This window comes from Chaetura pelagica, unplaced genomic scaffold, assembly GCF_000747805.2.
Source record: "Chaetura pelagica isolate M959 unplaced genomic scaffold, ChaPel_1.0 scaffold118, whole genome shotgun sequence".
Classification (NCBI taxonomy): Eukaryota; Metazoa; Chordata; class Aves; order Apodiformes; family Apodidae; genus Chaetura; species Chaetura pelagica.
The window spans coordinates 678,901-692,759 of record NW_009954408.1 but is presented as its reverse complement, the minus strand read 5'-3'; the positions used below and the strand labels follow the sequence as shown (position 1 = coordinate 692,759).

Genomic DNA, 13,859 nt, shown 5'->3' with positions numbered 1-13,859 from the left:
GAGGAGTGGTTTTGTTCCATTAAAATACACACCTCAGGTGCCTGCCTCTACAGTTCAGGTCTTAGTAACATACATAGTTATGGATAAAGTTAAGGTCTTAGTACATTTATATTTATGTATTTCTCTTATTCTGGTCTTTAAACAAAAAAAAACAACCCACCCACCACTTGTTCTTGAGGAAAAGGGTATGAAGGGATGGAGGTCAGTGACAGCCACACCAGAAGACTGCCAGAGCTGCTGACCTCCACACACAGAAACACATTGGATGTGACAGCAGCAAAGAACAGGCCCTGCTGGAAGCTTTTTCAGGATTTTTTAAAAACAACATAGAATTCAAGTGACATGAATAAAATAAATCATGTTTCATCTTTCATTCATGTCTACATATTTTCATTTTCTCTTCTCAAATATCTTTTAATTTCTTCTTTAAATTATCCTGATAGTTCCTCCTGTTTCATTACTTGGGATGAAAAGACATTTATCTGAACTGATTTTTGTTTCAAATATGTACATATCCACAAAACTCTAAGGGCTGTAATCAGGGTATTCATGTGATTATCTCCAACAACTTCCTTCTCTTCCTACATCCTCAATTTCATGACGAGTTCTCGTGATTCCCTTTGTTGCTGTGCCCAAGGAATCCTGGCACTGCACAGAGAGGCAGGCAGAAGTTACACAAAGAACTTCTCCAATAGTTTGGTGAAAACAAAAGATTACTTGGAAGAGTTTTTTTCACCTAATTCCTTATTACATGGAGGTGTCATTTGGTCCACGAGAAAACACCTTGGTTGTAATATTGGAAGAGTTCAGAAAAAAATTCTGGTCAGAATGATAGGCAACATTAATTACCAAGTAATTAAGAATACCAACTTTTTTTTAATGCTCTGTCTCATTTGAGAACAGTAACTGTGACAAATAAGGGGCAGTTGTTTAACAGGGCAACAGATGAAAGGGAGAAGAAAACATTATTTGCAATTCATCAGCTGAATTCATTTTTGATACACAGTGATGTTGGCAACCAACAGGCAATTCAATTCATGTTGCATGTTTCATGTGTGCCTGAAATAGCACTTGGTTGTAGGGCTGACAAGAGGTAATACCAAGAGACATCTCAGGTGACAATAAAAAAGGACTGAAACTTGGCAACAGTCACATCACTGCAGGTTAACAGAATAAGCAGGGACTGAACACACTATTCACACACTTGCAGTTTTCCCCAGAAAACAATTAAAATGCAGATATTCAGATCTATCACTTGTGAGACAGAGCTTTCAGACTCAGGGAATGAGCAAAGATAGGAACAGTGACATTTCTAGAAGAGATCATTTAGTTCACAAGCCTAGTATTGTCTTTAGCATTCAAATTGGGGGGAAAAAAATATGTAAACACAGTACTTGCAATCCTTAAGAAAATTCCACATTGTGAATTTCTTTAACACTTCTGTGCTTTAGCCCTGTCATTCCTGTATATAACTGTGCAACTACAGTGGAATGCAAGGGAAGAAAACTAGTGTTCAGAAGGCTAGACATGGCTGAGAGGCAGCTGGGAAATCATGGGCTTCTTGGCAGGCCCAGCTGCAGACTAAGGGCATTACACCTAAGAAATAAACAAATGTTACCCTCATCACCTCATCTCCTGTAACACATTGACTTCATCATCTGGCCATCAAAACCATGTACTGCTTAATGAGACAGTGGTAACTGGACTTCAGTCCAACAGTGAAGCATTTCACACTGCAGGCTGGAATGTCAGATGAAATGGAACTTCTTCAGCACAACAGGAAAAGAATGTCTTTCAGTTGTTCTGAGCTTTTGCAAAACCTGATAAAACCATGAGGCAAGTTTCTGACAGGGGAACCAAGCTCTCTGGTTACCAGCATGCATTTTTAAACCATAGTGAAGCAATATGAAGAGAACAGCAAAGTACCTTCTCCTGGTCTGTGTCAGGCTGAGGGTGTTCTTGTGGTGCAAATAAAAGTCAGTGGGAAGTTCCCAGAGATGAGGTTTCCCTTCTGTAGGCTTGAATACTCCCAGGAAGAGGTTGATGGAATCTTGCCTGTCTGCATCTGTTAGACAAGAGGTACAACTTAACACCAACAACACTGAGAGCTCCAGCTCATTCAGACATCTGCTTCTCCTCACAGACACTGTAAATGTTCTATGACTTCTCTGCAGGAATCTCTGGGCTTCAACCATTGTAAGGAAACTTCATTTAGACCAGGCTGCAGTGCATGTGGGGCTGGTACCAGAGCTGCCTCTTTCATGGGATGGTTTGGGTTGGAAGGGACCTTCAAGACCATCCAGTCCCAACCCCCTGCATGGGCAGGGACACCTCCCACCAGCCCAGGCTGCTCCAAGCCCCATCCAACCTGCCCTTCAACACTGCCAGGGATGGGGCAGCCACAATGGCTATAAGCTGGAACCTCAACATGAGGAGAAACTTCTTCACTGTGAGGGTGACAGAGCCCTGGGCCAGGCTGCCCAGAGAGGCTGTGGAGTCTCCTGCTCTGGAGACTTTCAAGACCCATCTGGACACGTTCCTGTGTGACCTGCCCTGGGTGTTCCTGCTGCAGCAGGGGGGTTGGACTAGATGATCTCCAGAGGTCCCTTCCAACCCCTAACCTTCTATGATTCTATGATTCCACTCTTGATTACACTTCAGTGATAATCAGACAAGGAATAGTTCAGACTAGTTCAACAGATACTGCTTCTCCTTCAGTTCTCTCTACATTTCAAAAACACCATTGTGAGAGTTGTGTCCCTTGAGCAACACACTGCATCAAGAAGACCATCTGTAGTCTCAGCACAGCAGAAAGCAGGTAAAAAACCAGGCACCAGTAAGTAGTGGTATGACAGCAAGGAGAAAGTTGGCTCCTGACCACCACCAAAGTTTCAGTCAACACCTCCTTCTGCCCAGAATTCAAATGCCTCTGCTCATTGTGCAACTTCACATATTTTTAGAGGAAATGAAAGCACAGAAGCAGCTGACAAAAGTGCCAGGTAAACAATGGGTGGCACCAGGATTTTCCAGCAGTGGGCATGTCTGGAGGGCAGTGCTTGGAAGTGGCATCTTCTGTATAAAGTCACCCAGTGCAACAGGACAAGGCAGCAGGAAAACAGAAAGAAGGGTGAAACCTCTTGATGCTGCTTGGTTCCCCTTCCCTATCAAAGGACCTTTCACCTGGAATCCCACTTTTTTTTTTTTCTTCCTTTTCTATCCATTCACACTCCCTCCAGGTATTTTTATTGTCCATTCAGAGCACTCTTCCAAAAAGATCCTTATTTTACCTTCCTCCTTGCTCCTCCCAAGAGGATCAGCTTATAAACACTAACTCTTCTACCCACTGATACTCAAAAAACATGTATGTAGGTCCTTATGGTTTGCAGACCATTTTGTTCCTGCAAAATAGTGTCACAGCTGAACCAAGACATAAAGAGGAAGGTCAGGAACAGTGTAAGACAGCAATGCAAAACTCAGTCAAAAGGTTGAGGGGAAAAAAAGAAGCAAAGAAAAACCTTGTTGAGGAGATGAACAATAAAGAAGAAAGGAAAAGTCAAAAGCAATAACTTGTATTCTTTCTTCCTGGTAAGTGATGTAGTTGGTGGTTTAAAGAAAGTGCTGAACAAAGCCCAAGAAAGCTCTCTCAGCACAGAAACTGGAGCAGCCCTAAAGACAAAATCAATTAACTTGAGCAAATAGTTTAAAATTGGTGGTGATTTCTGAAAGCTCAAGGCAGGGAACAGCCTTTGTTCATATGAAATTGTTCCACCTGTCAGGAATAGGAGGTAGGTTGAAATTGGTAACTAAATAACTGCAGAACAATTTGGAGTCAAACAAGATAATTCAATTAACAAACTATGTCACCATTTACATGGCAGATGCTGAAATGAAATAAAATGAAGTTTGCTCTGTGAAAAGCACCTTGAATTTAAATGCACACCAGCTGAATTAACCAGTTCACTGTCTGAAATGCTCTGTAGCAGCAGCTCATGAAAGCATTCCTGGCTTTCCCTAGCAAAAAAAGGCACTGCTGTTAAATGTTACATTGCAGAACTTCAGTTGTGCAGTTGTGTTTTCAAAATAATAGAGGATATTTATAAAAAAAGTCTTTCCACTGTCTTCTCAACTCCTAAAAGCAGGTAAAACCCCATAACATTGAAGATTCTTTGTGCACAAGTCTTCAAGCAGGCACAAACATGTGCAAGTCACTGGGGAAGCAGGTAGGTAACTTGAGGGGTGACAATCCCCCCCTTGCCTCACATGAGGGGCTGAACAACCTTAGGACTTCATTTGGAACAGAAAGAGTGAAAGCTTTGCTCTTTCTTTGAAACACTGGCCAGAGAAAACAGGATTATTGAGCTTTGCAGATCCATTTTCTTTATCCATACAGAAAAATCTCTCCCTTCAGAAACAACTAAGTGAGAAGGTGTCAATGAGCTGCAGAGCACAATCCAGAGAGCAAATGGATTTTCTCTCTTCATTGTTAGCAATGAATGTTATAATTATGTGCAAGCAAGTAGAAAGCCTGTCCTGCTTTTCCAAAAGATCCAGCAGTGGATGTGTGTCCTGGCACATTTTCCAGAGCATTTCAGAGAAGAGGAGCTGAAGTGGCCTTTTAATTGAATTAGCCTAAAATAATCTCAATCTGAGTTGGCAACTGCACTGCATGATAAGTTACCAAATCAGGAGAGACTCAACACAACTGGGACTATAACATCCCATGACTAAGAAGGAATTAATTTGACTTTCATACAACACTAGAAGGTAGTTCACTAGGTCCAGTCCCCCTTGTGGGTAAATAGATTTTTCCAGATTCCAGAAGCTTATTATGCATGTTGCACCTCCAGCACTAACACCTGCCATGTCACATGACTTGCTAAGAGGCATAAAAATTAGAAGAATATTATTTTGAATATTATTTCCTAATTGCAGTCTACTAGAAAGAAAAAAAAGCAACTTCCTTCCCTGGCTTTGCAGCTTCTGTGGGAGGAGCAACAGGCGAGTGACACAGTATTTAGAACACTCCATGTTTGTCATTCTGACATGTCATCTGCTGCTTTTTGATCATTCTTTAAAGATCTTTTGCATGACTTCTAAAAAAACTAAGCTTTTTTTTTCAGTTATTTTGCATGATAGGGCTCAGGATTTTTCCATGAGGATTTTTCTTAGCAAAGCTGTCCAGCCCAAAGCAGAACAATATCAGTGACTGATAAATAAAGGACTAAACTAATATTTTAGAACTGATTTATCTCAAAAAAGAGCTTATTTACTCAGTGTGCCTTGCTTTTTAAATTTCACTGCATCAATACATTAAGTTTTATCAAGTAAGGCTGCATGATACAACTTGTATTTGCACAGGACATGACATAAAGACTTCATCAAGCCAGAACACTCATTTGATATTAAAGATTTTACTGTATGATCTGCAAACTACAGGATAATTAAGGATCTCTGGTGTAAGATTTTCTTAAAATAATGGCTTAAAGAGAACACTTAAAACTAAGTTTACCTGAGAAAGCATTGCTATAGTATCTTGATAGTGTTTGCATAATATCTTTGGAATGCTGAGTCCATGGAGCTATTTTTCTATAGGTTTTTACTCTGTGGACAAGCTGAGAACCCCCATACTGCAGAGAAAGTGTGTCTCCATGATCTTCATATAATTCCTCAAATAATCTGGAGGAAAACCAAAATGTGACATATATCAAACTGCTAACATGAGGATTCTAGAGGAAAAAAATAAATATGGTGGTATAACCATAAAGTCTTTCTGGTTAACAAGAAATAAATTTTCTTCTCCCAAGTACATCTGCCTATTTACAACTGCAAGTATTTAATTAAAACATGCTATGAACTTACAAACAATGAAGTTTAAAGCTATGTCTGCATTCTTTAGTCAGATAAATAACATGCAAAAAATATGTGGAAATTTTATTTGGATATAATAATTAACAAGAAGGACAAGGCTACAAGATTTTCACTGATTTATAATCTGTCAGAATGCATTCAGAATACAGGAGGAGGGGAGATGGAGGTGAGACATGAGGAGGAAATTGTGGAGTGTGAGGGTGGTGAGAGCCTGGCCCAGGTTGCCCAGGGAAGCTGTGGCTGCCCCATCCCTGGCAGTGTTGAAGGGCAGGTTGGATGGGGCTTGGAGCAGCCTGGGCTGGTGGGAGGTGTCCCTGCCCATGCAGGGGGTTGGAACCTGTTAATCACTTCCCCCTGACCCCCCAGAGCATTTCAATTTAAATGCTGCCTTTTCTTAAATGGCTTGAATAAATATCTCTGATACTTGATCTGAGAGGACAACTTTGCTGAAACTTTCCTTCAGAAAGTACAACATTTTTCCAAAGGCAAAGTAGGAAATAGCAAGGTAAGATGCTCTTCTACACAAAAATCAGTTCAGCATTGTCCATAAAAGCACCTGCTTGTTTCAGTTTTCTTTTTCTGTTTGTATTTTCCCCCAAGCAAAGTCAGTGTAAAAGACAGGGGCAGTGGTTTTGTGAGACTTCTTTGAAAAGGAAACAAATGCTTTAAGCTTAGCCCTACACAAATAAGCCTGATTAACAAATTTGACAAATTTTCAGCATCTTCTCAAGAAACTTTCAAGCCTGCCTGATTTTTCAAACTTGCATGAATAAACATCAGTGAATCATTCCACAAGAACTGCTCTCCTCTTCTGCCCAGACATACATTTCCTATGTCTCTTCACACTTGAAACAATAAACCTATGACACACTTAATGCATATATCTTACCTAACAGCATCTGTGTCAAATTGCAAATTAGGTTTATCAATCAATCCCAAGGAATAGAGCTGGTAGGCCAGAGCACATTTTCCCACCATGAACTGGGCTGTGTTTGTGCGATCCAAACAGTCCACACAATTGGTTCTGAGGACTCCAGTCTGGTAAAGCAACCCAAAGAAGACACCTTTCTTAATTAACAAATCATTACCACCATTAACATTATTATTTTTGACCCCACCCCCCCCGCTATCCCAAGATTTGTCAGATCTCAAGTGTTGGAATTTCATGGCAGCTCACAGAAATTTAAGCCAAGACATTTTCAAAACCCTATTAAAACCCCTGCACAGCAGGATGCAGTGAAAGGTCTGCACAATATTAAGGTTTTGTACTTCAACTGCATTGCAAAAAATCCAGCCTTAAAGCAGAAGCATTTGAAAGCCCTGCAAAAGATTTCCTTTCCTCCAAGCCCCATCCAGCCTGCCCTTCAACACTGCCAGGGATGGGGCAGCCACAGCTTCCCTGGGCAACCTGGGCCAGGCTCTCACCACCCTCACACCAAAGAATTTCCTCCTCATGTCTCACCTAAATCTCCCCTCTCCCAGCTTGAAACCATTCCCCCTCATCCAGTCACTACACACCCAATTATTTTTAAATAATTGCCAGTCATTTTAGCCACCTTAATATGTGCATGTTAAATCCTAGACAGCTTGGAGAGCCTGATTTTCAGGTAGAACTAAGGAGATATTTGTTCTGTGTGTGCTGTGGAGGGGACAGCTGGACCAGCACAGGGGGAACTACATCAGCTGGGGAGTGTTTTTATCCCAAGCAGGGCTTGGAATAGCCTGGATTTCAGTATTTAGGCTGGGAATCAGAAGGCTGTTCCATGACCTTGCTGCTCTGATGATCAGAAGCCAACACTGGCCCAGGTTGCCCAGGGAAGCTGTGGCTGCCCCATCCCTGGCAGTGTTGAAGGGCAGGTTGGATGGGGCTTGGAGCAGCCTGGGCTGGTGGGAGGTGTCCCTGCCCATGCAGGGGGTTGGAACCTGTTAATCACTTCCCCCTGACCCCCCAGAGCATTTCAATTTAAATGCTGCCTTTTCTTAAATGGCTTGAATAAATATCTCTGATACTTGATCTGAGAGGACAACTTTGCTGAAACTTTCCTTCAGAAAGTACAACATTTTTCCAAAGGCAAAGTAGGAAATAGCAAGGTAAGATGCTCTTCTACACAAAAATCAGTTCAGCATTGTCCATAAAAGCACCTGCTTGTTTCAGTTTTCTTTTTCTGTTTGTATTTTCCCCCAAGCAAAGTCAGTGTAAAAGACAGGAGCAGTGGTTTTGTGAGACTTCTTTGAAAAGGAAACAAATGCTTTAAGCTTAGCCCTACACAAATAAGCCTGATTAACAAATTTGACAAATTTTCAGCATCTTCTCAAGAAACTTTCAAGCCTGCCTGATTTTTCAAACTTGCATGAATAAACATCAGTGAATCATTCCACAAGAACTGCTCTCCTCTTCTGCCCAGACATACATTTCCTACGTCTCTTCACACTTGAAACAATAAACCTATGACACACTTAATGCATATATCTTACCTAACAGCATCTGTGTCAAATTGCAAATTAGGTTTATCAATCAATCCCAAGGAATAGAGCTGGTAGGCCAGAGCACATTTTCCCACCATGAACTGGGCTGTGTTTGTGCGATCCAAACAGTCCACACAATTGGTTCTGAGGACTCCAGTCTGGTAAAGCAACCCAAAGAAGACACCTTTCTTAATTAACAAATCATTACCACCATTAACATTATTATTTTTGACCCCACCCCCCCCGCTATCCCAAGATTTGTCAGATCTCAAGTGTTGGAATTTCATGGCAGCTCACAGAAATTTAAGCCAAGACATTTTCAAAACCCTATTAAAACCCCTGCACAGCAGGATGCAGTGAAAGGTCTGCACAATATTAAGATTTTTTACTATAACTGCATTGCAAAAAATCCAGCCTTAAAGCAGAAGCATTTGAAAGCCCTGCAAAAGATTTCCTTTCCTCCTCAGTGCAACAAGCATTGCCAGCTCAGCTCTCGACTACACAAGAGCTGCAGCAGGTCCAACACCAAGGACTGGAAGGCAGAGGCACAACAAGCAACTCAGCACATGCTGGTGATTCCAGTCTTGCCCTTGTGCTGATTTTAGGCACTGGTGCTGAACACAGACATAGGGGGTCAGGTCTTGCCATTCTCTACAGGCCTTTCCTGCACCCCAGAGCTAAAGAATGTGAATCAGACATGAATGACATTTGGAGGCAGAGGAGTTTATCCTTAGCAAGCCACATCAACCTGCTGGAAGCCCCACTTCCAAAATATCCTTTCACCTACCAGCACCCAAAGTGCAACTCTCCTTCAACTCATCAACAGCCCTGAAGCTTCACCTTAAAAAGAAAGACTGAGTAATTTTACTTAAGGTCTTATTGTCAAAAATGCTACTGCAAGAAAACAAGCCCACTTTCAGCCTGCTATGAGGGTGCATTTCCTTGATGCTTTCCATATCTGAAGAACACCACAGGAACATTTTGCTGAAGGGCACAGTCAGGCACACACTCATTGCTGCTGCTTGCACCACCCTTTCTCAAGTCAGTCATGCACACAGCAAGTTATGGTATAATATAAACAGCTGCAAGAATCATACTGTAAGATAACAGCTTGGGGATTCTTCTGCTCCAATACGTGTGGCTACATCCAAGCTGGCCAGCTAGACTTTTATTTCTTTATTTTAAATAATTCCCTCTTGTGCTGTCACTAATGACCTGTGAGAAGAGACCAGCACCAACCTCTCTGCAGTTACCTTTCAGGTGGCTGTAGAGACTGATGAGGTCTCCCCTCAGCCTCCTCTTCCTCACACTAAACATTCCCAGCTCCTTCAAGGGTTCTTCATTAGGTTTATTCTCCAGGCCCTTCCCCAGCTTCATTGCCTCCTCTGTCCTGGCTCCAGCACCTCGAGATCTCCATGGAATTGAGGTGCCCAGAACTGGACCCAACCCTCCAGGGGTGGCCTCCCCAGTGCTGAGCACAGGGGAACAATCACCTCTCTGCTTCTGCTGGTCACACAGTTTGTAAAACAAGCCAGGATGCCACTGGCTTTCCTGGCCCCCTGGGCACACACTGGCTCATATTCAATGAGAACCCCCAGGTCCTTTCCTGCCAGACACTTTCCAGCCACACTTCCCCAAGCCTGGAGCTTTGCCTGGGGTTGTTGTGGCCCAAGTGCAGGACCCAGCACTTGGCCTTGGTGAAGCCCAGCCCATTGACATTAGCCCAAGGATCTCATCTATCCAAGTCTTTCTGTAGAGCCTCCCTATCCTCATACAGATCAACACTCCCACCCAGCTTGGTATCAAGTATTCAAGTACGTTCCCTCCTCACCTCCTCTATCTAACATTGGATTGTTAAAATGCTGCTGCTGTTACCTGCAGTGCCACCAGTGTCTTACACTTCACCATTGAGAGTAGTTCAAAATACAAGCATTTCTCAGGCTACCTCCAGAAAAAAGTACAGTTCCAACAGCATAAGGTTTTGTGGTACCACCCAAGAACATTAAGCCCTATGTTCTAATTGGATTTCTGGGATAGACTCTAATAATGGTGTTTACTATAAATACTAAATTAAAAGCAATCTGTGAATCACCAACTGGATATTTAAGTGAAATGATTCACTGATCCCTTGGGAGTGCTTATCTGCAACACTGTAACTGTGATTTAATAAAGTATATTTTAGTACCTGCAAGCGACCAGTGGGAACAACACAACCTCCTAGTTCGTTCCACCTGAAAGGGAAACAAAACTGAATTACTTACAAATAACTTAAACCCACAACCAAAAAAACAAGGCCAGATCATGGTGATAATGGTGATAATTTAAAAAGCTGCCACAAAGCAAATTTGATACCCCTGCACAGCAGGATGCAGTGAAAGGTCTGCACAATATTAAGGTTTTGTACTTCAACTGCATTGCAAAAAATCCAGCCTTAAAGCTGAAGTATTTGAAAGCCCTGCAAAAGATTTCCTTTCCTCCTCAGTGCAACAAGCATTGCCAGCTCAGCTCTTGACTACACAAGAGTTGCAGCAGGTCCAACACCAAGGACTGGAAGGCAGAGGCACAACAAGCCCTTGTCCCAAGCCCCTCCCCAGCTTTCCTGGAGCCCCTTCAGGCACTGGAAGGTGCTCTCCGGTCTCCCTGGAGCCTTCTCTTCTCCCGGCTGAACACCCCAACTCTCCCAGCCTGTCTCCAGAGCAGAGCTGCTCCAGCCCAAGGATCATCTCTGTGGCCTCCTCTGGACTCTCTCCAACAGCCCCATGTCCTTCCTGTGCTGGGGGCTCCAGAGCTGCATACTGTTCTCCGAGTGGGGTCTCAGCAGAGCAGAGCAGAGGGGACAATCCCCTCCCTGGCCCTGCTGCCCACGCTGCTGCTGACACAGCCCAGGGTGCAACTGGCTCTCTTGCTGCTACAGCAAGTCTGTGTTCTGCACTTGAGCCTTCCTGACCTGTCCCTGCAGAGCACAGCACTACATGGATGCACTGATACTCTTCATGCTCCTTCCCAGTTGCCAGGTTTCCTGCACTGCACAGCAGAGAAAAGCTCCAAGAGAACAGGAGAGTTTCAGCTCAGGCTCTCTGTACATTAAGCTAAGCTACAAAGGCAAGGATGCTCTTAACACCAAATATGAACACCCATTTGGGTAGTGAGGAACCAAGTCCCTAACATGAAAACTTGAACCAAAAACTCACTGAACTTTTAAGGAGGAAGTTATTTTACTTCTGGATTTTCAGGACTTCAAAGAATTCAGCTGATTAAATCCCTGAACCTCTGCAGCAGTCTGACCAACTCCAGGTTATATTTTAAAAATATATTTTATTATTGTAATGTATCTTTTAGATAAGGTTTTAAGTTAAATGTGTATGAATACCAGAAAATCCACTGGATAGTTGTTATATTAGTATGCCTCAAAGTCATTTATTACATTCCAAACAGTGTTTGCTTTGCTATATTTACCCTCAAATTTAGGATTCCATTAGTTAAAAAAAACCCACCAAACCTAAAACTTTATATAAACACACTTAGCACAGATTACAATTAAAAATAATGGGTTTGAAGCAAGAATTCATTGTAACTAGAACAGCAGCAGCACAATTACACTCTCTAGATTTTTCAGGGTATTCATATTTCTTAGCACGTGCCTCTCACTGCAACCCTTGTAGCTATAAATTCATAACAAACTGTATTTTTTTCATATTAATTTAAGCCTGAAAAGAAGAAATCAAGTAATTGACATTCCAGACAGCTCTCTTAGCAATAAATGTTACTCATGATGCAGCAAGGAAATGACATGTACTTCTCATCTGGCCTCAAGATGCTGCAGTAGGAGTCAGGTCGATTCACAAAAAACCCAGTCTTCTTTACCACACTTTCTGCAATCACATTCAGCCTATCAAGGACATTGCAAAGTTTGCTGAGGAGAGAAAAAAAAGAAACAAACAAACATGGTCAAGATGTATTTACTACTAAAAAAAAATTCACCTGCTTGGAAAGTTTTGGAATGACAAAAATATTGAACGAAATTCTTATATCACAGCTTTGTTATTCAGCAGTAATTATGTGTTCTTTGATTTTACAGACTTAGCAAACAGGCATGGATGGTATCAGAGGAATTCTGTTTATTTATTAATAAAATATATTGCCTCAACTAGAAGTGGAAGACTTCAAAACCCTAAAACTCCTTGACTTTCATATCACACTGATTTTCCTCTACCGACCTTCATGATTCACAAAATAAGACAAAGGCAGAACAGGACTTGTGATTGTGCTAAATCACATTCCCCTGTGTGGTTTGCAAGGTGCTGCTTTGTTCAGCAACATCTGCTCCTGTGTGTGGCCTTCATGATGTCCTGCATCTCCTGCTCAGACCAGGGCCTCCATCTGCTCCCTAACTTCTGTTTGCTCATGGAGACTCCCTGTTTGCAAGGAGTCCCATGGAAAAGACAAGGGGTGATGGGCACAAGTTGCTCCTGGGGAGATTCCAGCTGGACACAAGAGGTAAATGTTTCCCCATGAGGACAGTCAGACATTGGAACAGTCTCCCAGGGAAGTGGTGGATTCCCTCACACTGGGCAGTTTGAAGTCTCAGCTTGACAGGGAGCTGAGCCACCTCATGTCAACTAGAGCAGTGCCTGGAGAGGTTGGGCCAGATGATCCCTGAGGTCCCTTCCAACCTGCCATGCCTGGATTCTATGGTTCTCACCATTTTAGCTTTGAAGTTTTTATGACAGTGCTTACATTTCAAGTAACAAAACCAAGCATTCATTTTTTAAAGCTTGCTTACACTGAGCCATATGGCAGCAATATTCTGGACTATTTCCACTGGTCCTACTTTTCTGCAAACCTACTTCAAAACCACAGGTTAACACAGAATCATTCTCACTGCTCCTGGAACTGTCCATCCTTTAGGCAGAGAAATAGATTACCTTCCATTCTTAAATATTTCCTGCTTGCATTAAGTATTTTTTTCAGAGTTGTCAGGTATTTTTTATGTCTGTGGTAGGGTGGAATGTGAATATACACCCCAAGCCCAAAGCTAGAAGGAGAATCCTTTGATCCCCTAGAATAATTTCCCATAGAGAACAGACCACTGAGCTTCACCAGCATCACTCCACATGAAACTCAAGAACTTGCATCTAGCACATCTTCTAAAAGAGGATCTAGTCTTTGAAATCTGCTATTTAATCATAACACAAACAGTTGCATTTACACAGAATCATCAAGGTTGGAAAAGACCTTCAGGTTCATCACAATGGCACAAAACGTAGGGAGGCTCTACAGAAAGACTTGGATAGATGAGATCCTTGGGCTAATGTCAATGGGCTGGGCTTCACCAAGGCCAAGTGCTGGGTCCTGCACTTGGGCCACAACAACCCCAGGCAAAGCTCCAGGCCTGGGGAAGTGTGGCTGGAAAGTGTCTGGCAGGAAAGGACCTGGGGGTTCTCACTGGCAAGCAGCTGAACATGAGCCAGCAGTGTGTGCCCAGGGGGCCAGGAAAGCCCCGGGCATCCTGGCTTGTGTTAGAA

General features: G+C 42.6%; 1 protein-coding gene across 1 annotated transcript in view; it reads right to left on the bottom strand.

Moving 5' to 3' along the window:
• FIG4 (FIG4 phosphoinositide 5-phosphatase) overlaps positions 1–13,859 on the bottom strand; it is a 49,232-nt gene that overhangs the window by 19,349 nt on the left and 16,024 nt on the right. Inside the window, exons 12-16 of the mRNA XM_010004345.1 lie at positions 12,131–12,247; positions 10,520–10,565; positions 8,344–8,492; positions 5,510–5,676; positions 1,927–2,065 (exon numbers count right to left, since the gene is read on the bottom strand). Of these exons, the coding sequence (XP_010002647.1) occupies positions 1,927–2,065; positions 5,510–5,676; positions 8,344–8,492; positions 10,520–10,565; positions 12,131–12,247 (618 nt within the window). The remainder of the gene's footprint in view (positions 1–1,926; positions 2,066–5,509; positions 5,677–8,343; positions 8,493–10,519; positions 10,566–12,130; positions 12,248–13,859) is intronic.